Source organism: Pistacia vera, unplaced genomic scaffold (assembly GCF_008641045.1).
Source record: "Pistacia vera cultivar Batoury unplaced genomic scaffold, PisVer_v2 Contig86, whole genome shotgun sequence".
Taxonomy (NCBI): domain Eukaryota; kingdom Viridiplantae; phylum Streptophyta; class Magnoliopsida; order Sapindales; family Anacardiaceae; genus Pistacia; species Pistacia vera.
Genome location: NW_022196734.1, coordinates 752751 through 775767, shown reverse-complemented (window position 1 = coordinate 775767; position 23017 = coordinate 752751). Strand labels below are relative to the sequence as shown.

The following is a 23017-nucleotide window of genomic DNA, read 5'->3' as shown; positions in this document are numbered from 1 at the left end:
AAGAAACAAAGAAAACAATTATCTAGATTGAAATTAAGTTAATGATGTGTGATTATGCACGAAAACATAAGACTTTTAGGATTGCTTACGGGAGAATTAATTTTGCCTTCTTGTGATTAATACTCTAAATGATAAAATCTTGATCCATTAATTATTCCATAGAATATTATAAATCTAATTCTCTCATATTCTGAAACATTTCTCCTAAACGATCTATAAACATTAATTACAACCTCAATTATTTTTCTCAAGTGATGAGAGAATCGTGATCGTTAAATAAACCAATATTTAAAAGCTTAATTAGCCATAAATGTGCGTACCCTAAAGATGCCATTGGTGAACAACAAACCAGAAAAAGCTAGGTTATCAGTGACTGGAGCAATCAGTTCTTAACCTAAGCTTGACAAAAGAAAGAAAAGGTAAAGTAAAGAAAAAGTAAGTGAAGCTCACGAAAGTGTATTGTATTCAGCTTAAAGATAACTGTACAATGAGTAGCACTTTTATAGTGCTCTGTTAAAAAAAACATTGAAACGTAACTAAATGTAACTGCTATAACAGATTGCTAACAACTTGTAACTGAACAATCCTAACTGTAATAGATTAATAACTAAACACATTTTACTTTTTCATTAACATCCTCCCATAAACTAAACTAGGAGTTCTCATTGCTTAGTTAACTACCTTAACATCCTCCCGTAAACTGAACTGGGAGTTTTGCTCATTTATCACTTCCAGATTGTTTTTCCACACAACTACTATAACTGACAGTATACAGCTACAATACACACCGCATCATCAAAGCATTATCATTCAACTGCTCACTTATAAACTTCCAGATTGTTTTTCTGCACAACTAATACAACTGGCAGTATACACCTGCAATACACACCACATCATCAAAGCATTATCATTCAACTGCTTACTTATCAACTTCCAAATTGTTTTTCTGCATGCTTACTACAACTAGCAGTATACACCTTCTCAAAGCATTATCATTCAACACCTGCAATATACACCATATCAAAGCAATCTGCAACATTCCACATATATCATTTAACCAACCAGCAAAGCACCAACCAAAGCAGTATCATTCAACACCTGCAATATACACCATATCAAAGCAATTCTTCTACACACCACACATATCAGTCAACCAACCAGCAAAACACCAACCAGCAGAGCACTTAATATAAGTAGAATCAAAACTTCACATCACACATATCAGCATATTCCTACACTGGAGTAACAGTCACCAACCGAGTACTAATGCAACATTCAACCTCTGCAATACACCCCACACCAAATATCTCTTCTCTGTAGTGACAACCAATCCAACATAGCACTTAATACATCCAATCACAAGAAAATTAGCAGAACAATTAACCAAAAAGAAAACCAGCAGAGCATAGATCAGCACAGACCATTTGCAAAACATTAGCTCTTCAGAACAATATCACTTATCTAATCACTACAAATTAGCAGAACAATTAACCAAAAGGAAAAACTAGCAAAGCACAGTAGAGCACAACAGAGCATAGATTAGCACAGACCATTTGCAAAACACTAACTCTTCAGAACAATATCACATCTTCTCTAATCACTACAATTTTTCAACTTAGTAACTAAAGATCATCAGAATACTTTAGAGCACTATCACTTCTTCTTTAACCACTACAGTTTCCTTCTCCTCTAATAATTGCAGTTTCTTTTATAGAGTTACATGATTGAACATCAGCTTTCACAGGAAAAGCAGCTACTGTTAGTTTTTCTCTAAGAATTTCAAATCGTGAGGCTGACAGTGATTTGGTGAAGATGTCAGCTTTTTGGTGTTCAGTTGGAACATATTGGACTTTTAAGTTGTTAGCAATAACTTGTTCTCTGATGTAGTGAACATCCAGCCCAATATACTTGGTCCTAGCATGAAATACTGGATTTGAGGCAAGAGATCCAGCACTCTGATTATCACACCACACAATCGGTATGGTAAGGAGACTTAAGTGCATTTCAGAAAATAAACTTTTGAACCATGTTATTTATGTAGCTCCTTGAGCAAGAGCTCTATATTCTGCTTCTGTGGAGGATAAAGCCATTACCTTTTGCTTTCTAGCACTCTATTGAAGGAGATTAGGCCCAAGAAAAATGTAGGAACCACTGGTTGACCTGCAATCCTGAACATTTCCTGCCCAATCTACATCAATGAAGCACTCTAGACTAAATCTATGAATTCTATGAAATTGAATCCCAAAGCTAGTTGTGCCTTTAAGGTATCTTAACAATCTCTTGCAAGCTTGCCAATGTAATTGAGTAGGGACATTGAGAAATTGACTCAACTTGTTAACTGAATAGGCAATATCAGGTCTGGACAAAGTCAAATACTGCAGGGCCCCAATGGTGCTCCTATACAGGGATGGTTTATCAAATAATTCACTGTCTTCCAGAGTGAGTTTATTTCCTAACACCATAAGAGTAGAGCATGGTTTAGAGTCCATCATGCCAGTTTTTAACAACAAATCCTTGGCATATTTTTCTTGACACATATGGATATTGGAGGCTGATCTGCATACCTCAAAGCCTAGAAAATATTTAAGGGATCCCAAGGTTTTCAAGGCAAATTCATCCTTTAGCTTGTGCACTATTTCTTGAACTAATTGGGAACTACGTCCAGTTAAGAGAATATCAGCAACATAGACTAATACATAAACCACTAGATTATTGAGCTTGTAAATAAACAGACTTAGATCAGCTACTGAACTAACAAATCCCCATTTCAGAAATGCAGTTTTGAGTTTTTCAAACCAGGCTCTTGGAGCCTGTTTAAGTCCATATAGAGCCTTGACCAGTTTGCATACATGGAGTGGTTTGGCAGGATCAATAAATCCAGAAGGTTGAGTCATATACACTGTTTCACTGAGTTCCCCATTCAAAAAGGCATTGTTTACATCAACTTGTTGGATGTCCCATCCATAGGTGATAGCTAGGCTAAGTACTACTCTAATTGTAGAAGATTTGATGACAGGACTAAAGGTCTCAAGATAATCAATCCCCGGAGTTTGTTGGAAGCCTTTAGCCACTAATCGGACTTTATATCTTTGAATAGAACCATCCGAGTTGTGTTTAATTCAGAAAACCCACTTACAACCCACAACATTCATATGAGATTTTGCTGGAACAAGCTCCCAAGTGTTATTCGAGAGTAAAGCAGTAAATTCACTATCCATGGCAGCTTTCCAAGAGGGATGAGAGAGTGCTTCAGCAACACTTACTGGTTCACTCGTGTCTAGGTGAGAAGAAGTGTTGATAGAAGGGACTAACGTAGAGTTAAGAAGCTTGGCTTTGGACCTAGTAATCATTGGGTGATTATTTAAAGGTTTTGACTCAATTGGTAGGTCAACTACAAGGTTAATGCCCTCAAGTGAATCTGAATGTGAGGCTGGCTTGAATAATGGTGTATCAAAAGGAAGATCTATTGTAAGATGAACAGGTTTAGGTGATTTATCACAAGAAGAGGACTCACTAAGATGATTATTGTGATGTGTAAGGGTGACAGAGGTGGATTGATTGCTTTGACCTATAGAGCTACTAACAGTAGTAGATTTAGAAGATTGATGTGTAGTAGGACTATCTAAACTTGAAGTGGACTTGGTGGAACTCTCTGAATCTAAAGTATTTGTAGTAGACTCACTAATTAGATTAGCACAAGGATTGACATAAGAGAATTTATGAACCTGATCTGCTAAGTTAAGAGAGTGTAGTAGTGATGAGTTCTGCTGATTATTCATGGATGGACAGGAAAAGTGCTGACCAGTTACAACAGGAGATAAGGTTTTGACAAGAAAGGTGTGTATTTGTGGAGTGGACTGATTAATGATGGAGCAAGAAGAGGGAGTTGAACCATTATCAGGGAAAGAGATATTAGAGGCTGTTTGAGACTGAAAAGATGAGGAGGAAGCAAAGGGGAAGGTAGTTTCATCAAATTTAAAACTTTGAAAAATGTAAATTCTGCCATTAGAAGCCATGCATTTGTATCCTTTGTGATGCATACTATACCCAACAAAAGTGGATTGACTAGTGTGAAAATCAAATTTATGAGAATTATATGGCCTAAGGTAAGGATAGACTGCACAACCAAAGACTCTAATAGTTGTATAATCTGGAACTTTGTTAAACAGTACTTGGAAAGGAGAAAGATTAGACAAAGCAGGTGTAGGTAACCTATTTGTTAGGTAGGTGGCAGTTTGAAAGGCAAACCACCCGAACTTTAAGGGCATGTTGGCTTGAGCAAGTAAAGTCAATCCTTGTTCAACTATTTGCCTATGTTTCCTCTCTACTCTGCCATTTTGTTCATGGGTATGAGGACATGGATGTCGAAAAATAATTCCATGATCACTAAAGTAAGAAACTAAGCTCCTATATTCCCCTTCCCAATCAGTTTGGACACACTTTAGGCTAGTATTAAACTGTTTTTCAGCCAATTTGTGAAACTGTTTAAAAATAAGTTGAGTTTCAAATTTTGTTTTTGAGGGAAAAATCCAAGTAAAACGGCTATAATCATCTAAAAATTGAATATAATACTTAAAACCTTCAGGTGAGGGAATGGGAGATGGTCCCCATAAGTCTGAATATACTAGTTCTAAAGGATGTGAAGCTCTAGAAGCAGATTTAGGGAATACATTCTGATGCAGTTTTCCATATTGATAGGCAGTACAAAATTCAAAAGTATTAGTAACAGTATGATTCAACCATAGAGACTGCAGAATTTTTGCAAGGACAAAGGCATTAGGGTGACCTATGCGTTTATGCCATAGCAAACCACTACTTTTGGCAACTGAAATAGATGAAATGATATGACTTTTATTGCTAATAGTGTCATCAGTACACGAAGATACAAATGAAGTGGCAGAATTATTTAGTTCATTACTTGAAAGATTCGAAGAACAATTATTATTAGTATCATTATTACAAGCAACAGAATATAGAGAAAACAAGAACTTGGTGGTTTGTGGTGTGGAAAAAGTTGTGGAATTGAAGGCTGAGACTGTGGTAGAAGGACCAGTAGCCTGATTTGAGGTTGAAGTAGATTGTGAAGCTGGAATTTGGAGTTGATAAAGACCATCCTTAAGCCTTCCTTGAAGAAGAACAGCCTTGGATTGTTTGTCTTTAATCACACAATGGTCAGCAAAGAACTCAACTACTACACTATTATCTCTAGTGAATTTGGAAATACTTAGTAAATATTTAGTGATATGAGGCACACATAAAACATGTTTGAGATAAAGGAATCTAGAAGAACAAGGTAGTGAAGTAAAACCAGTATGAGTAATTGGAAGTAACTCACCATTTCCAATCTGGAGCTGCTCATGGCCTTTGTAGGTGGAATTTACTAACAGTTGTGCTAGGTCTAATGTTACATGGTCAGTGGCTCTAGAATCCATATACCAAGATGCATCCTGGACAGTTGAAGGAGCAGCAATATAGTTGGTTGTGGGATGGGAGTAGTATTGTGGATGAGTCTGAGATAAGAACACTTGATTGTGTCCGATAGATGTGGGTGAATGAGATCTTGTAGGTGATTGTGCTGGAGCAGTATTGGGTCTAGTTGGAAAGCAAGTTGAAGTGGTATTTTGTGAGCCTGAGTTAGGATAAGGTAATGAAGTGGAGTTATAGGAGTTATAGGAGTTGTGGTGGAGGTTATGTTAAGGTGAAGGGAAGGTATGATGAACCTTGAAAGTTTTCTGATGTTCTCAGGAAATTGGTGCTGCCAAACTAACCTCTTCCTACTGAGTTACCTCCTCCCAAAAAGTTTGTATCAAAACGATGATAACAATTGAGGGCAAGATGTCCACTTTTGCCACAAACTTGGCAAATGATTCTGCCTCTTCCAACTCCCCTGCCTCGTCCTCTACCACTAGCAAATTGAGGAGAGTAGGGATGGTTCTGTGATGTAAATTTATTAGCTCCAAAGCCAGGTTGGTGAGGTGTGAAGGTATGAGGAGTGAAATTAAGAGACTGAGATTGTGTTGGTTGAAATTGATTCTGCCCAGTATTGAACGAAGATTGCTCATTCTGGAATTTTTTTCTGCACTCATCAGTGGTGACACTAGCTAGATGTATTGATCCACCATGAAATTCAGTACCTACAACTGTGTTTAACGCTAAATTGGCTTTTTCTAACCTCAGTTCAAATTTCTGCAGAATTATTTGAGCTTCGTGGACAGAAATGGGATCTAACTTAGACTCCAACCTTGTAGTAATATTTACTACAGCAGCATCATATTCAGAGTTTAACCCATCAAGAATGTAATTTAGCAACTCCTCGTCTGTAACTACAATTCCACTAGCAGATAAGGTTTCAACAAATCCCTTCATTTTGACAAAGTACTCATGAATACTAAGGTTATCTTTCTTGGTATTTTTGCAATAAGTTTCTAATGTGTAAGGTTTTGGTTCTTGACTCAGTAAGGAACTCTTTCTCTAAAGCTATCCACATGTCAGCAGCAAATTGACATTTTGATACAACATTAAACATGGACTCTGAGATAGATCCAAGAAGCCAACTTACAAGTACCTTGTCGACTTTCTTCCAGTGATTATGAGCTGGATTGGGTTTCTTTTCAGTTGCTCCATCAGAACTCTCAGCTTGAACTTTGATGAATGGAGATGGACAAGAAACTAATCCGGTGAGATGCTCCTCTAAATCGTGCGAACCAACAGCGAACAAGATTTGCGATTTCCATAATCTGTAGTTGTTTCTGGTTAATTTTGGGGAGATTGTTGGAAGCGTGGAAGAAGACATAGGAGCTGTATTTGTGAGATTGACAGAATCGGCAGTTAATTTTTTGCCAGAGTTGTTCGGATTGGGAGTGAGCTGTGACAGATCTACCATTTTTGATGTTAGTCTAATGGCTATGATACCATTTGTTGGAGTTGGGCGTAACTCCTCATCCAAAAGGCCTTATTGAGTGGGAGGATTGTCCACTCTTATAAACCCATTGGCTTGAGTGTGCCTAATCGATATGGGATCTCTAACACTCGCCCTCACGGTCAAGCCCATATGGTCCACTTGCCTATGAATGGAGGTAGTTTGGCAGCCCACCACTGGTGAATCACTCAGCTCAAATGGGGCTGGCTCTAATACCAAATCAGTTCTTAACCTAAGCTTGACAAAAGAAAGAAAAGGTAAAGTAAAGAAAAAGTAAATGAAGCTCACGAAAGTGTATTGTATTCAGCTTAAAGATAACTGTACAGTAAGTAGCACTTTTATAGTGCTCTGTTAACAGAAACATTGAAACGTAACTAAATGTAACTGCTGTAACAGATTGCTAACAACTTGTAACTGAACAATCCTAACTGTAACAGATTAATAACTAAACACATTTTACTTTTTCCTTAACAGGAGCCATTCCAAACAAAGTGTTATCTCTTCTTGTTCGGACTAGCTCATGAGCAAATCCATGACCATTTGGGAAATATGTAAATCCTCTCACTACACATGAAGAGTGAAGCTTCATGGGTTTCAACTCAAGAAAATCCGCAACCACAGAGTTGGCACCATCGCATCCAATCAACACCTGCAAATCACATACAAATTTATTTTGGAGAGCCAGAATGTAATATTCAATAAATGAGGGCGCCAGAATAATTAAATATGAAATTATTATGAGCTTCATTAGTATCGAAGAATATGTAAATTACCTTGGCTCTAATTGTATTGCCATTATTCAAATGAAGAATGGTAAAACAAGAGTTTGTATCCAATTTCACATAGAGAATTTGGCATCCAAACCCTATAGTGCCAAGTGGGAGATCTTGAGCTGGAGCTTCAATTAGATCACTTCTTTTTACACAACGAATTTCCCCAATATTCCTGCTAATTGGAAAGCTTCAAAATATTAATATATATTTGGTTTCTTAATTAACATTAATTTCAGTGAAAATATATATTAATATTAAAAAAACAACTTACGAGAAGGAGGTTAACTCTTCTAGTCGCTTGCTACCATTCAGAAATATGTCTCGAACCCTGTGCTTTTATAATGACTATAGTTAAAAAAAAATAATATGTAATCATATGAAATTATAACTTGGGATAAGAGATGTATAACATTATATAAAATTAAACATTAATGCATGGTAGATAACAGTAATGTCTTTAGCATAGGATTAAATGTTGGATATAAATGAAATTCCTATGGTATATAAATATAGAGATTTTATGGATAACCTCATCAATATCGAACTATATATACATCATTTGTGGTACCAACAAAATTCTGGATTTCATCATCAGGAATGGTTTAGCAATACCTATCCATCAATTCTACATTAATTACCAGTATCACAATGGAATTTGGTTTAGCAGTACCTATCCATCAATTCTACATTAATTACCAGTATCACAATGGAATTTGGTACTCTAAACTTCCTGCCATGTGCCATCGGCCTCTAAAGATTTTTGGGTTAGTTTTAATGGAATCAAGGATAAAAGAGTAAAATGCATCTGAATTTTTTATCATTATAAGGGCTAATAGTTTACACCCCCTACTTGTAAATCAAACCTATTACCCAAAAAGTTTTGAAACTACCACATAAGCCCCGACAAATACGTGAAGTGACTAAATTTGACCAAACTCAATTACGAATTACCCTAATCATATTTTGAACTTGACTAATTTACCACAACATTTATTAACAACTCATTTTGAAATCAAAAAGGTAAAATAACTAATAAAAATTAAAAAAAAACAAAATAACAAACATCCTTAACCTTAAAAAAACAAATACTAAATAAAAAAGGATTAAAAAAAAACTATTAGGCTGCGTTTGTTTCACATTTGGGAATACTACTTTTAGTATTCCCAAAAAAGTTAAACAGTAAATTATCCAAAATTTCAGATTTTTGGGAATACTACTCCCAAAATTATTCAACTTTTTTTAAACCCCTTAAATTTGATAATTTAATTAAATACCCCTAAATATTTTTTTTAAATTACAAAAACACCCCAATAATCCAAATTTACCAGATTCCGGCCACCACCACCGGAAAATGGCCGGAATCTGGTAGAATGGCGCACTACCGGCTGAATCTGGCCGGCAGTGCGCCGATCTAGCCTTTTCCGGCCAGATCCACGGTGGATCTGGCCGGAAAAGGCCAGATCTAAGGCCAAAGATCTGGCCGTTGACGGCCAGATCTTTGGCCGTAACACTCGGTCACGACGGCCAACAAACGGTCGTCGTTGACCATCAACGACGACCGTTTGTTGGCCGTCGTTGAGAGTAAATACGGCCAGATCTGGCCGTTGACGGCCAGATCTGACCGTAGATCTGGCCTTTTCCGGCCAGATCCACCGTGGATCTGGCCGGAAAAGGCCATAGCGACGCATGACCGGCAAGATCCAACCGGTCATGCGCCCATACGGCGACTCCGGCCACCTCCGGTGGTGGTCGCCGGCTGGGGGTGTTTGAGGGTGGGTTAGGGGTATTTTTGTTAACTTTTAATGTTTTATTATAGGGGGTATTTTGTAAAAAAACAAACATAAAGGAGATTTTATTAATTTATAAATTTTACCTCGTAATACCCGCCCAATTCAACTTTTTTTTTAACTTTTTTCAAAAAACTTTTCCCAAAACCCCCAAATTTTCAACCAAATGCAGCCTTAAAGATTTTGAAAAATTAAGAATACGGTAAAAAAAACAACAAAAATATAAAGAGATAAAAAATAAAAAAACTAAAATCTAAAAAATATTTGCCAAGTTCAATTTTTTTTTTTTTTCTTTCAGATTTGTATTAATTTTTAAAAAATAAGTTTTTCAATTCTTAGATCATTTTATTTATTTATTTTCATATATTTCTTTTTCTTTTCATTATTCCGGATTTATTTTTTTCCATTTGTTGGGCCTTTTTATTTTTATTTTTTCCATTTTTTTTAGTTTCTTTTCTATTTTCTTATTAAAATTTGTGATATTTTTTTACATAATTTAAGAAATTTTTAAGCTTAACATGGATGTTGGGTGCTAGGAGAGATGAAGTGAAAGGGAGTTAGTTGTGATTGATGGGCATAACAGGTGAGGGTATTGAGGTCATTTACCCTTTCTATGGTTAAAACTTAAAAGTAATAAAAAGAAACCAACGGCAGGGGGTTGAGAATCATTATTAGTACCAATAGGAGGTAGAATAGTTGCCGGTACCAAAGGGGGATTGTTATATTTGGCCAAAACTCGGGCGGTTAAATCTTCTTTTAACATAATTTATTGAAGTGGTTGGTATGGGCGGCGTTTATCAGTAATAAATATTGCGAAATTAATGGATGAAAGAGAAAATTAAACATACTTCTCAAGAAGAATGGCATTTAGCCTGAGCTTCGAGGCAACTCCAAGGCCAAGCTCATCCAAAGCTCTCCATCCATTTGCCTGAATTGCAATTCCACCTCCTGTTGCTCTCAATGCTTCTGATCTCTCCATCACTACACTCTTCATTCCCTCCCTGCAACATTAAATGTCAACATAGTTCGATCAAAATCGACTAGATCTTACATGTTTTGAGTTTAAGATTTTATTTTTCACCCAAAACAAGTCTATTTATAAATTACATAATCCAAAACCTGTAAAATGAAGATGGTTATAAGATTAAGAAGATGAATACCTGTGAAGAGCAAGGGCAGTGGCAAGGCCACAGATGCCTCCACTAACGATTACAACATCAAGATCTTCAAATATTGCATGATCCATTTCTTTCTTTCTTTTCTTGTTATCTACTAGCTAGTACTAACCTTACTTCTATTTATATCTTGAGATTTGATGAGACTTTGAGTTATGAGCTACTAAGTTTCCTGGTTAGTTAATTAATTTCAGTTGAATTTTCTTGGGGATCAAGCAGCAAACGAGGTCATAGGTGAGTGATGATTTCACTGAGTATTATATCTTTTATAATTTGTAGTGCATTAATATATTATGCCATGGAGAATATATAATTCATATAAATTCAAGTAAGGTGGCACGTTATGATTGGTCTGATTATGTAATGGGTTTCTTTAATTAAATTAACCAATACTTTTATTAAGGTAAATCGAAACCTAAAGTTGTTCTCATGCATTAATTAATAAAAAAGGTGACGCATGTGCATATGTTCGCGTAGAGGTTCACACGAGGAAGACTTTACTACAATTTTTTTTTTTTTTTTCATTTTTGACTTTGTCAAAGTTTTCAGAATAATATTATTGTGTGAGAAAGTAAAAGAATACTACAACACATAAAATCCAGATCTAACATTGGATTTAGAGATGGAAAAGTAACCCGTCCGACCCGACCTGACCCAGCCCATGGTGGGTTACTCATTTTGGCGAGTCGGTCCTGACCCACCCGCCAACAAAGGCAAGTTCGGTTAGGCCGGCGAATTTTGGGGGATTGGCCCCAACCTAGCCTGCCAACCCTAACCCGCCGAGTTAGGGTACAGGTCGGGCTAGGTCAACCCCCTTTTTTATTTTTATTTTGTTTTGTTTTGTTTAAGTTTAAATGTTTAATTAACTTTTCAAATGAATAATTAACAATTTATAAATGAATAAAATGTAATTGTTTTTAGTTAACTTCTTTTCAAATATCAATAATTCAATTCAATTAATTTTTTTTTTTTTTTTTGTTAACATTTCAAATATTAATTCAATTTTAATACATTAAAATTGTAATATAAGAAAAATTAAATTTATTCATTTATCAGAAAATAAAATAAGGAATTACAATAATTATTGCCTCGTTAAAAACCTCACCAAAAAAACCCCAATGGGACAAAAATTTGATAAGGAAAAAAGAGTACAATAATTGATAATTAATTTACAAGTTACAATTTACAAAACAACTAATTTTGGGGTTGACTATGATGTCTCTCATCCATATCATCTATATTACAAAATTGAAATGATTCTATTAAAGTATTGTCGAGAACCTCGTGTTGATCTTGATGGCGCGACCGTTCCCAATCTCGAAGACATGTGAGGACTTCAATCATTTTTTGTGAAAGTTTAGTTCTCTTTTCATTTAAAATTCATCCACTTGCACTAAATGTTTGTTTGGATGAGACGGTTGAGACTGGAACAGCAAAAACATCCAAGGCAAGTCTTGATAATACCGGAAAAATACATTTTCTGGTTTTCTAATATTCCAAGACATCAAAGTTGGCTCTTTATTGTGGATCTGTTGGTAACATTTCAGGAGTTCCCAAATATTGTTGAAGCTTGTTACTCTGTGACTGCATGGTAGACAGTAGATTCGTTGTTGCCGTTGGTGCTTCTAAAGAGGAGGTTGCGCTTGTACTTCGGGTTCGGTTCCTATTCGACCTATTAAATGCACTCCAGGTGTAGAAGTCTTCATTTGTTTCTTCTGATGCAACTTTCCTATGTATTTCGTGTCTTTGCGGGTTCCCATACCTGTTTTCATATTGGAAATATACCTCTGCAAGACAATTTTTTACCTCTCCTATTTGATTAACAAATGCTAAGTTTTGTAAATTTTCAGTTAATGTCTCTAAACCATTTTCTAAACCATTTTCTAAACCTTCTTGTTTAATTCTAGGATAAAAAATGGCACCTAGACAATAAAGAAAAGGAATGGGTTTAAAATAATTTTTTAAAAAAATTTCCATTGCCTTTATTGGTTCTTTTAAAATTTCATTGTTTTTGTTTTTGTAAATAACTCTGAAATTTTTATAATTGTATGTATTACCAATGAACTAGTAAGATAATACACACCAGAAAGTTGTAAAGTGGATTGGTAAAATTTTTTAAGAAAATAATGAATATTTTAGCTATTTGCCAATCATTTTCTACCAAATAATGAGGACCTCTATTATTTGTTACAAAATAACTAATTAAATTAGCATAAAGTAAACATGAATCAAGCATTAAATAAGTACTATTCCATCTAACAGGCCTAATAATATGTCCCATGGGGCATGATATCTCAGATGGGTGAGTGTTAGGGTAGAAATGTCACAATTTTTTACCAGTTGTATCTTTTCTGAAGGGAAATCCTTGACGGACTCTAGAGTCATTTGTTTGATCATCTCTTGATCTTTGAACACCTTTGAATCTGCAATTAACATGATAAAAATGTTATAGAAAGCTAATGAAATAAATTAATAGACTAAATGAAAATAATCCTAACATATTAATTATCAATTAGTCATGATCTAAAACGGTTTTCCTTACCCCTCTTTTAAGTATGTCCTATATATGACTTGTAGTTATAGATATTGATATTCATAAAATGAACTCCATCTTATAGAAAATTGAGGATTTTTTTTTTAATGGATGGTACAGAGTTATACATCGACTTGTAAGAAGAAACAAAGAAAACAATTATCTATATTGAAATTAAGTTAATGATGGGTGATTATGCACGAAAACATAAGTTTTTTAGGATTGCTTACGTGAGAATTATTTTTGCCTCCTTGTGATTAATACTCTAAATGATAAAATCTTGATCCATTAATTATTCCATAGAATATTATAAGTCTAATTCTCTCATGTTCTGAAACATTTCTCATAAACGATCTATAAACATTAATTACAACCTTAATTATTTTTCTCAAGTGATGAGAGAATCGTGATCGTTAAATAAACCAATATTTAAAAGCTTAATTAGTCATAAATGTGCGTACCCTGAAGATGCCATTGGTGAATAAAGAACCAGAAAGCTAGGTTATCCGCGACTGGAGCCATTCCAAACAAAGTGTTATCTCTTCTTGTTCGGACTAGCTCATGAACAAATCCATGACCATTTGGGAAATAAGTAAATCCTCTCACTGCACATGAAGAGTGAAGCTTCTTGGGTTTCAACTCACGAAAATCCGCAACCACAGAGTTGGCACCATCGCATCCAATCAACACCTGCAAATCACATATAATTTTTTTATACGTCCTCAGAATGACTACATAGATATGATACAAATTTATTTTGGAGAGCCAGAATGTAATATTCAATAAATGAGGGCGCCAGAATAATTAAATATGAAATTATTATGAGCTTCATTAGTATCGAAGAATATGTAAATTACCTTGGCTCTAATTGTATTGCCATTATTCAAATGAAGAATGGTAAAACAAGAATTTGTATCCAATTTCACAGAGAGAATTTGGCATCCAAATCTTATAGTGCCAAGTGGGAGATCTTGAACTAGAGCTTCAATTAGATCACTTCTTTTTACACAACGAATTTCCCCAATATTCCTGCTAATTGAAAGGCTTCAAAATATTAATATATTTGATTACTATATATTTGGTTTCTTAATTAACATTAATTTCAGTGAATNAGCTTCCCCATGGTTTCAACACATCTTCGCCGCGGCGAAGACTATTCTTCGCCCCGGCGAAGCTTGGTACACTGAACTTCTTCTATTTTCAACCAATTTCAGGGCAAACATTCATCACAACACTCAAACAAACCATCTTACCAAAATCAACTCAAATAAGAGCGAAAGAAGAAACAAAACTACGTACCTCAAGTAGGGCGTTACCTCCAGCACCGTTTGTCAAAGTTCAAGCTGAAGGAACAGATGCTGTGATAGAGAAAAAGCCAAATCCAGAGTACAATCAGTGGAAGAAGACTGATAAAATGCTGGTAAGTTGGCTTCTAAGTTCAATCTCTAAGTCAATGTTCTCAGTTATTTCCAAGTGTCAATATTCCGCTGATATGTGGATCACTCTTGAGAAAGAATTTCTTACTGAGTCTCGAACAAAAACATTGCATGTTAAAAGTTTACTGCAAAATACAAAAAGGATAATCTCAGTATCCATGATTATTTCGTTAAAATGAAAGGTTTTGCTGAAAATTTATCAGCCAGTGGTATCACTGTTACCGATGAGGAGCTCATGAATTACATTTTAGATGGTCTTAGCTCAGAGTATGATGTTGATGTTGTTAACATTACTACACGTTTGGAGTCTAGGCTAGATCCTCTTACTGTACAAGAAGCTCAGATTATTCTGCAAAAATATGAACTTAGGCTAGAGAAGGCAAACTTAGTTATGAACTCTGTGATTAGTAATGAATTTCATGGAAGCTCAGTACACTTAGCTAATGTCTCAACTGATATGACCAATAAGAAGTCTCAGAATGAGCAAAATGTTCAGCTTCAGTTCAAAACTGGACAACTCCTTGACTTTACTCCTCACAGTTTCACTCCCCAACGAACTGTCACTGGCACAAGTCAATTTACACCACAGAACCAGTTTTACAATGCCCCATTTACTGGTGGCCGAGGGAGAGGTAGAGGAGTAGGCCGAGGAAAACCTATATGTCAAGTTTGTGGCAAGATTGGCCATCTTGCTTTAAACTGTTATCATAGGTTCGATACCAGCTTTACAAGAGGATATAATTCGTTTGGTAGAGCAAATTTTGGTCAGGGATATTTCAGATCTTCAGGACTGTTTCAAGGGTCACTACATCCTCAACAGTCTCAAAGTTTTCATCAGTTTCATCCTGGCCATAATCCTTCTCCTCAGAATGCATTCTCCACTACAGCCTTTTCTCACTCAGGACAGGCTCAAGTACACACTGGAGCTCAAGCTGGAGGCACCAATACCAACAATCAAGCCTTTCTATCTTAAACACAATCCCCATACTATCCATCTTATACTGCCAATTACACTGCTACACCCTCTACTGTCCAAGATACATCTTGGTACATGGACTCGGGGGCCACAGACCATGTAACATCAGATCTATCTCAGCTAACAATGTAATCTAATTACACTGGCAATGAGAAGCTTCAGGTTGGCAATGGTGAGTTACTTCCTATTTCACATACTGGTTTCACTTTATTACCATGCAATGCTAGATCTCTTTACCTTAAAAATGCGTTATGTGTGCCTCACATTACTAAAAACTTGTTAAGCATATCTAAATTCACTAGAGACAATAGTGTTATAGTTGAATTCTTTGCTGATCATTGTGTTGTAAAGGACAAGCAATCCAAAATTGTCCTTCTTCAAGGAAAGCTTAAGGCTGGACTATATCAACTCCAAATTCCGGATGCTTCACTGCCCTCACACCTTCTTGTTGATTCTCTCACATCTCCAGTTTCAGCCCTTAATTCATCTGCTCAAGATTTTACCATATCAAAACAGTCTCTGTCATCCTCTATTTCACAATGTAGTGAGCACAATAATATTAGCAGAGACTGTATTTTTCAGAATAATGACAAGAATAATGTTGCTTTTAATTCTCCTTCATTTGTATCCAAGTGTAATGAAGTTGTTGACAATAATAAAGTGCATATTTTTCAGTCTTTTCCTGTTGAAAAAACCAGTGGTATGTTGTGGCATAGAAGGTTAGGACACCCCAATGCACATGTTCTTGCTAAAATTTTACATTCGTTGAAGCTCAATAACTCTATTCAAAGTACTTTTGATTTTTGCATAGCATGTCAGTTTGGAAAATTAAGTCAGTCCAGCTTTCCTCATTCTAATACTAGAGCTGATAAACCATTAGAATTGGTCTATTTTGACCTATGGGGACCATCACCTGTCCCATCTCCTGAAGGCTTTAGATACTACATTCAATTCTTAGATGACTATAGTAGGTTCACTTGGATCTTTCCTTTAAAGGTTAAATTTGAAACTCAAACCATTTTTAAACAGTTCCATAAGTTAGCAGAGAGACAGTTCAATACAGTTCTGAAAATTGTTCAAACTGACTGGGTTGGTGAGTATAGAAGTCTATCCTCATATTTTCTTGACCATGGGATTCACTTTAGACATCCTTGTCCCTACACTCACCAAAAAAATGGAAGAGTAGAGAGAAAACACCAACAAATAGCGGAACAAGGTCTGACATTGTTAGCCCAAGCTTGTATGCCCTTGAAATACTGGTGGTTTGCCTTTCAAACTACCACTTTTCTCACCAATAGATTGCCCACTTATGTTCTGTCTAACTGTTCTCCCTTTGAAGTTTTATTTAAACAAAAACCCTACTATTCCATTATTAGGGTGTTTGGATGTGCAACTTATCCATTTACTAGACCATACAGTGCTCACAAGTTTGATTTTCACACAACCAAGTGCACATTTGTTGGCTACAGCTTAAATCACAAAGGATACAAATGTTTGGACTCTAATGGCAAAATTTACATTTGTCCTAGTGTTAAATTCGATGAGTCTAGTTTTCCTTTTGCTACAAGTTCTTCATCTCCTCTCAATAACACATCCACCTCTGCATCATCAGATTACAATTCTGATATGTCTGCTAATCACTCCTCTGTTTCATTTTTTCAAATCCCTCTTGTCTTCTCTGCTTCACCCATACATGCTGAATCCCATGAGCATCTTTTTACCACACCTACTGAGTCACAAGAACATTTATTTAACTGTCCTATTGCATCACATGATCAGCAAGATACAACTATACATATGTCATCTCACATTCCCTCAAGTTCCAAAACACTATCTAGTCACCCTTCTGAATCTGTTCAACTTGAAGTACAACCTTTCTCTCACACTACTTCCAATCCCCATCCTGATAGCATCCAGTTAGTTGTTGACCGACCATTTGAAAAACAACTCATTACTCATACTACTTCCCACTCTCAACCTGACCGCATGCAATTAGCTGTAGAACTGCCTTTTGACAACCATTTTTCTTCTCATATTCCCTCCAATAACTCTACCAAAAATACACAGCCTACAGCTCCCTTACCTGCTACTCCCCAACCTCTAAATACTCACCCTATGCTTACTAGATCCAAAACCACAATTCATAAAACAATGCTAGTCACCTCTCACCTTGACACAACTGAACCAGTAAGTGTTGCTGAAGCTCTCTCCCACCTAGCCTGGAAAGAAGCCATGAACAGTGAATTTACTACCTTGGTCGCTAATAATACTTGGGAACTAGTTCCAGCTAAGCCTCACATGAATGTAGTTGGGTGCAAATGGGTATTTAGAATTAACCATAATGCAGATGGTTCAATTCAAAGGTTTAAAGCCAGATTAGTGGCCAAAGGGTTCCAACAAACTCCTGGAATTGATTACCTAGAGACATTCATCATTAATAATCATCTACAACTCGAGTTGTTGCTAAGCTTGGCAGTCACCTTTGATGAGATATTCACAAGTAGATGTAAACAATGCATTCTTAAATGGTGAGTTGAGTGAAATAGTTTCATGTCTCAACCTCAAGGTTTTGTGGATGTCAAAAACCCTCTCCATGTGTGTAAACTAGTCAAAGCCTTATATGGCCTAAAACAGGCCCAAGAGCCTGGTTTTGATAACTTAGAGCTGCTTTTCTCAAGTGGGGTTTTGTCAATTCTGTGGCTGACTCTAGTCTGTTTATCTACAAACACAATGATCAGGTTGCTTATGTCGTTGTCTATGTAGATATTCTCCTAACTGGTAGTGATGCTACATTTGTGAGTGAAATTGCACAAATTGAATATTGAGTTTGCTTTGAAGACTTTGGGTTCCCTAAAATTTTTCTAGGCTTTGAAGTTCTTAGAAATGACTTAGGCATTCAATGAGTCAGGAAAAATATGCCAAAGATCTTCTAGTAAAAACTGGAATGATGGACTCCAAGTCATGTTCTACACCGATGGCTATAGGCAACAAATTAACCCTTAGGATAGTGAGCTATTTATAATCCAATAATTTATAGAAGTACCATTGGAGCCTTACAATATCTCACTTTGTCAAGACCTGATATAGCCTACTCAGTCATAAATTGAGTCAATTTCTTAAGGCTCCTACTCAACTACATTCACTACACATTATGCATTTCTACCATGGCGTTCATTGTAGCTAAAAGTATGAATTTACGTAGCTAATGGTTAGCTACAAATGCAATCTTTGTAGCTTATCGTAGCTAGAAGTGGGCTTAGCTAAGATTTAGCCATGTAACTTTTTGCTTACGTAGCTAACAATTTATATTTTTTGCTATAAATGAGATTAATATTGTAACTAAAAACTTAAAGTTTTTGCCATAACAATAATAAGCTTGTAGCAAAAACTTTGCCTTTATAGCCACGGAGAATAGTCTGTGTAGCTATGTTTGCATTTTAGCTACAAAAATATAAATTTATACCTAAATCTTGAAAATGTCTGCTACAAAAATAATATCCATAGCAAATATATTAACTTTTTGGCTACGGTGACAGCTAAAATCGTAACTAAATAAAAATATCATTTGCCACATATATAGTGAATTTATAGCTAAATTTTAATTTTTTTGCTACAAACATATGAAAGTCATATCTGTATATGAAAAATATTGCTATAGACATAGTGTGTTAATAGCTAAATATGAAATTACTTGCTATGAATATTTTCGATTTGTAGCTAATATTATAATTATTTGCTATGGACATATTGAAGTCATATCTATATGTGAAATTCAGTTGCTACTTGGACATAGTTTGTTCATAGCTAAATATTGAAATAACTTGCTATAATACTTTTAATTTGTAGCTAAAATTATAATTATTTGCTATGGAACAAATAATTTATATAAAATTTATTAATTTATTGCTTCAATTAAAATTAATTGTACAAATATTGCTATAATTAACAAATTTAATAATAATTAACAAATTTATAGGAATTCTTTTATATTAAATAGATAATATGACGTCATACGAAAATTTCTAACATAAAAAGTTATACATTAGCAAAGTCATTTCCAACCAAATAATTGTCTACTCATAAAATCCTTCTCCTAGTCATTTAAAATGTTATCAACTAATTTTCTTTTACAAAATATGAATCTTCAATGTCATAGCAATCTTCCTGACCATTAAGAATTTCCACCAACCTGCAATATCAAATTTGAAAAAGAACTTAGATTAATCATATAGATTATGTAATCATTGCATATCACTTTATGATTAATGTAAAAGCAAAATGGTTTTCATAGTATATATGCAATTTTCAAAATAACTTACAATTTTATCCAAAGGGATTTGGTTATTTATTGAAGATTGTTGACCTTAGTTGTAAGCATCGTCATGAACTTCTCTTCCCATCGTCTATTCATCTCCTCCATTTGCTTTTCACATCTTCTAATTCTCATTTGCTTCCCTCTTTGCCTCCTCCACCCTTTCATTTGCTTCTTCCTAGTTGTTTGTACTTGTTTCATAAGTGTGCTTTAGTTGGTCTACTTCCAAAATATTCGGTAATACTTTTCCTGGACCATAAGCACGCAAATAGCCATTCTTCTCTGGACCAAGGACCTCTTCAATATTTCATCATCATTCATAAGATTTGTCTTCTACTTGTGCTTTTTATTGATCAAACTGTGACTACAAAACAATTTATGGTATTAGCTTGGATGTGTGGCGTAATAAAAAATCAATAAGTAGTTAAAGAGAATACAAAGCTATTACAATAATGTCTTCTTAATGGATTCACTTGCTTATCTTTCTTTCTTGCGAGATTCTATCCAAACTTCAACACGAGAAGGAGCATATCCATTTTCTTTTGCTGTCATAATAAAAGTTATGAACATATGATTAAAAATATGAATGTGAATTATTAAACTTAATCTAATATTTGAAAACAAATTCATACCATTTGATGTCTGAGTCGAGCATAACTTTTAGTTCCGTGTAAGGAGGCATAGACCGCTTTGATCTATTGTCTTATTCTTGTTACTCTTCCTTTATATATAAAATAAACAATAATATTATATCTTATAATTACATAGTAATTATGCTAAAAGTAACTTAATAGCTATGCTTACTTGAAAGGTTGCCTCACTCCAATAATTAACCAAATACTTCCAATCGTCCATATGAACAAGTTTGGGCTTGTTTTTCAAACGACTTTGGTAAGTTGGTTTCGAATCAAAATATTTTTTCTTCATTTGTATCTGTAATCCCTATATAACGCATTCATGTGACCAAAATGGCTTCTTTCCTTCCTTCTACTTCTTCAATACAAACTTCTCCTGAAAAGCATATAAGATAAATAAGTTTCAAATTCTACACTTTAATAATTAAACAAATACAAAATATTATAAATATTTATTTTATCCATCTTACCTTGATAATGGTCCACATATGGTCAATTTCATGTTCTTTAAGTTCTTTCCACTCCTTATTTGTAAAGGACAACATGACTTATTCCGAACTGTTTGTCCTAAAAACCAAACAAAATCTGTTGAGTTTTCATCAACAGCCTGATGATCCTCATCAAATTCTATGGGCAATTTTTCTCCTTTTTCTAATGTAATGATTTTTATGCAGCGCGTAGGACCTCTTGTTTTCCTTTTTTTCGTGTTAGACCTAAAAATCATATGAATATATTAATTAGCAAATTAAGAACTGTATGACATTTAGAAAATGAAAATGCATGAAAGTAAAACGAAAAAATTAAAATTAAAACCTGATGTCCATGCCTCAATTCCAACATCTGATGTGTGTTCCTCCGAAAATGTCTGGTTGATTTCTCTCGAAACATTTCCGATTATGTTCTTCAGGATAGCAAGACACTATATCATCCTTTCTAAGAGAGTAAACATGTTAACATGCATTCCCTTAGTATTTCTGTAACTTGCAAGCATGTCTCTCACGTCATCATCATCAACAATTTGGACTAGCCCATACAAGATCATGAGGATACTCGTTGGCTTCAGGTAAAACAATTTGTCTCCGAAGTATATCAAAGTCACAGTTCTTCTTTATGTAATCCAACAAAGCAAAGTATGTGAGAAACTCGAACTCCAATCAAATCATAGTACTTCTCACTCACTCTACATTGACATATGTTCGTGTAGGTTGAAAAGACAAAATATCCTCCATAATGAAATCTTATTGTTCTCATGTCCGGTATGCCCATTCTTCCTATTATAAAAAAAGTAAATTCAGTTAGATGAATATTAAATAACTAACAAACAATATTAATAATGAGTGTGCATGATAGACATAACAATGAATTGACTTGGTGATCAAGAAAATTTAAAAAAATAATGACTAAATGATGTTTACCAATAGATGAGTTGCTTTTTCTGGCTGTATACGAGAATGGTGATTAAGACATGACTTTTCAATGCTATTTGTAGTAGATTGCACCTTATTGAGTTGTGCTTCATGATGATTTTTTGTATACTTGGAGATACTATCCGCAGGATCACTCTTTTATCAGTGGGCTTAGTTTTTCTTTTGCCTTTAACTAAACCTCCACGCCTACTCATGTTGTTGGTATTCTAAAAAAAAGTATTATTTATAAAAATAAATCATCGAGTTATAAATAAATAATGAAAGAAAAAAACATTATTGAGTTATGACCATATACGAAAAATTTTCTTAAACCGCAATGTCAATTAATCATTCATCCATTTTCCAAAATCTTAAGTTATGAATGAAGAACAAACTGCACCTACAAAATAAAGTGGGTCATGAAAAGAATACATTGTGAATATATTTATGTAATGGTATTTTAAGCAGAGTGAGTACCGGGGAATCTACCTTAAGATTGGTTTCTTGGTTGCAAAATGCTAATTAAATAATGTAAGATCAATAATGTTAAAAAAAAAATATATATAAAAATTAGCAAAGTCTGATGACACAGCAGACATGAAAAGTCTCAAAGCTAAAATAGGAAGTTAAGATCGAAATGTCAAAATATTATACATATAATTAGCAAACTCTGATGACACCATTTATGCAGTAGACATGAAAAGTCCTCGAAAACTAAAGTAGCAAGCTATCATTTAAAAGCAGAGGTGCTGTAGAGGATATTAGACATGTAATCAAAGTAATTATTGCTATGACTTTTTATGACTTTTTTCTTAACTCTTTTATATGTTGACGCATGGGTAATTTAATATTATATTATAAATACAATTTTTCTCAAATTTTGGTATTATGTGGTTGATGTGTGACGCATGACCTATTAATATGATAGTAATATTAGTTTTTCACAAATTTGATTTATGTATTTGGTGTTGTTTGATTATGTGTTTTATCAATAATTTATCATTAAAAAAAATTTAATAAATATCAAATAAGTATATTTTTTAAAACCCTAAAAGTTATGAGATT

General features: G+C 34.6%; 3 protein-coding genes across 3 annotated transcripts; all 3 read right to left on the bottom strand.

Moving 5' to 3' along the window:
- Positions 1-541: 541 nt before the first annotated feature.
- On the bottom strand, positions 542-7125 carry LOC116118789. The gene is made up of 2 exons (XM_031404758.1): positions 6560-7125; positions 542-876 (listed from the first exon to the last, which is right to left on the bottom strand). Exons 1-2 carry the CDS (start codon positions 6881-6883, stop codon positions 823-825), a joined length of 378 nt encoding a protein of 125 aa, XP_031260618.1. The 5' UTR covers positions 6884-7125; the 3' UTR covers positions 542-822.
- Positions 7126-7199: 74 nt separating this feature from the next.
- LOC116118807 (monooxygenase 1-like) lies at positions 7200-10725 on the bottom strand. The gene is made up of 5 exons (XM_031404768.1): positions 10640-10725; positions 10328-10480; positions 7964-8020; positions 7693-7864; positions 7200-7568 (listed from the first exon to the last, which is right to left on the bottom strand). The coding sequence occupies exons 1-5, from the start codon at positions 10723-10725 to the stop codon at positions 7365-7367; spliced, it is 672 nt and encodes a 223-aa protein (XP_031260628.1). The 3' UTR covers positions 7200-7364.
- A 1447-nt stretch (positions 10726-12172) lies between these two features.
- LOC116118806 (monooxygenase 1-like) lies at positions 12173-14731 on the bottom strand. Its single transcript, XM_031404767.1, has 5 exons — positions 14712-14731; positions 14045-14216; positions 13649-13877; positions 12915-13077; positions 12173-12416 (listed from the first exon to the last, which is right to left on the bottom strand). Exons 1-5 carry the CDS (start codon positions 14729-14731, stop codon positions 12173-12175), a joined length of 828 nt encoding a protein of 275 aa, XP_031260627.1.
- Between the last annotated feature and the right edge of the window lie 8286 nt (positions 14732-23017).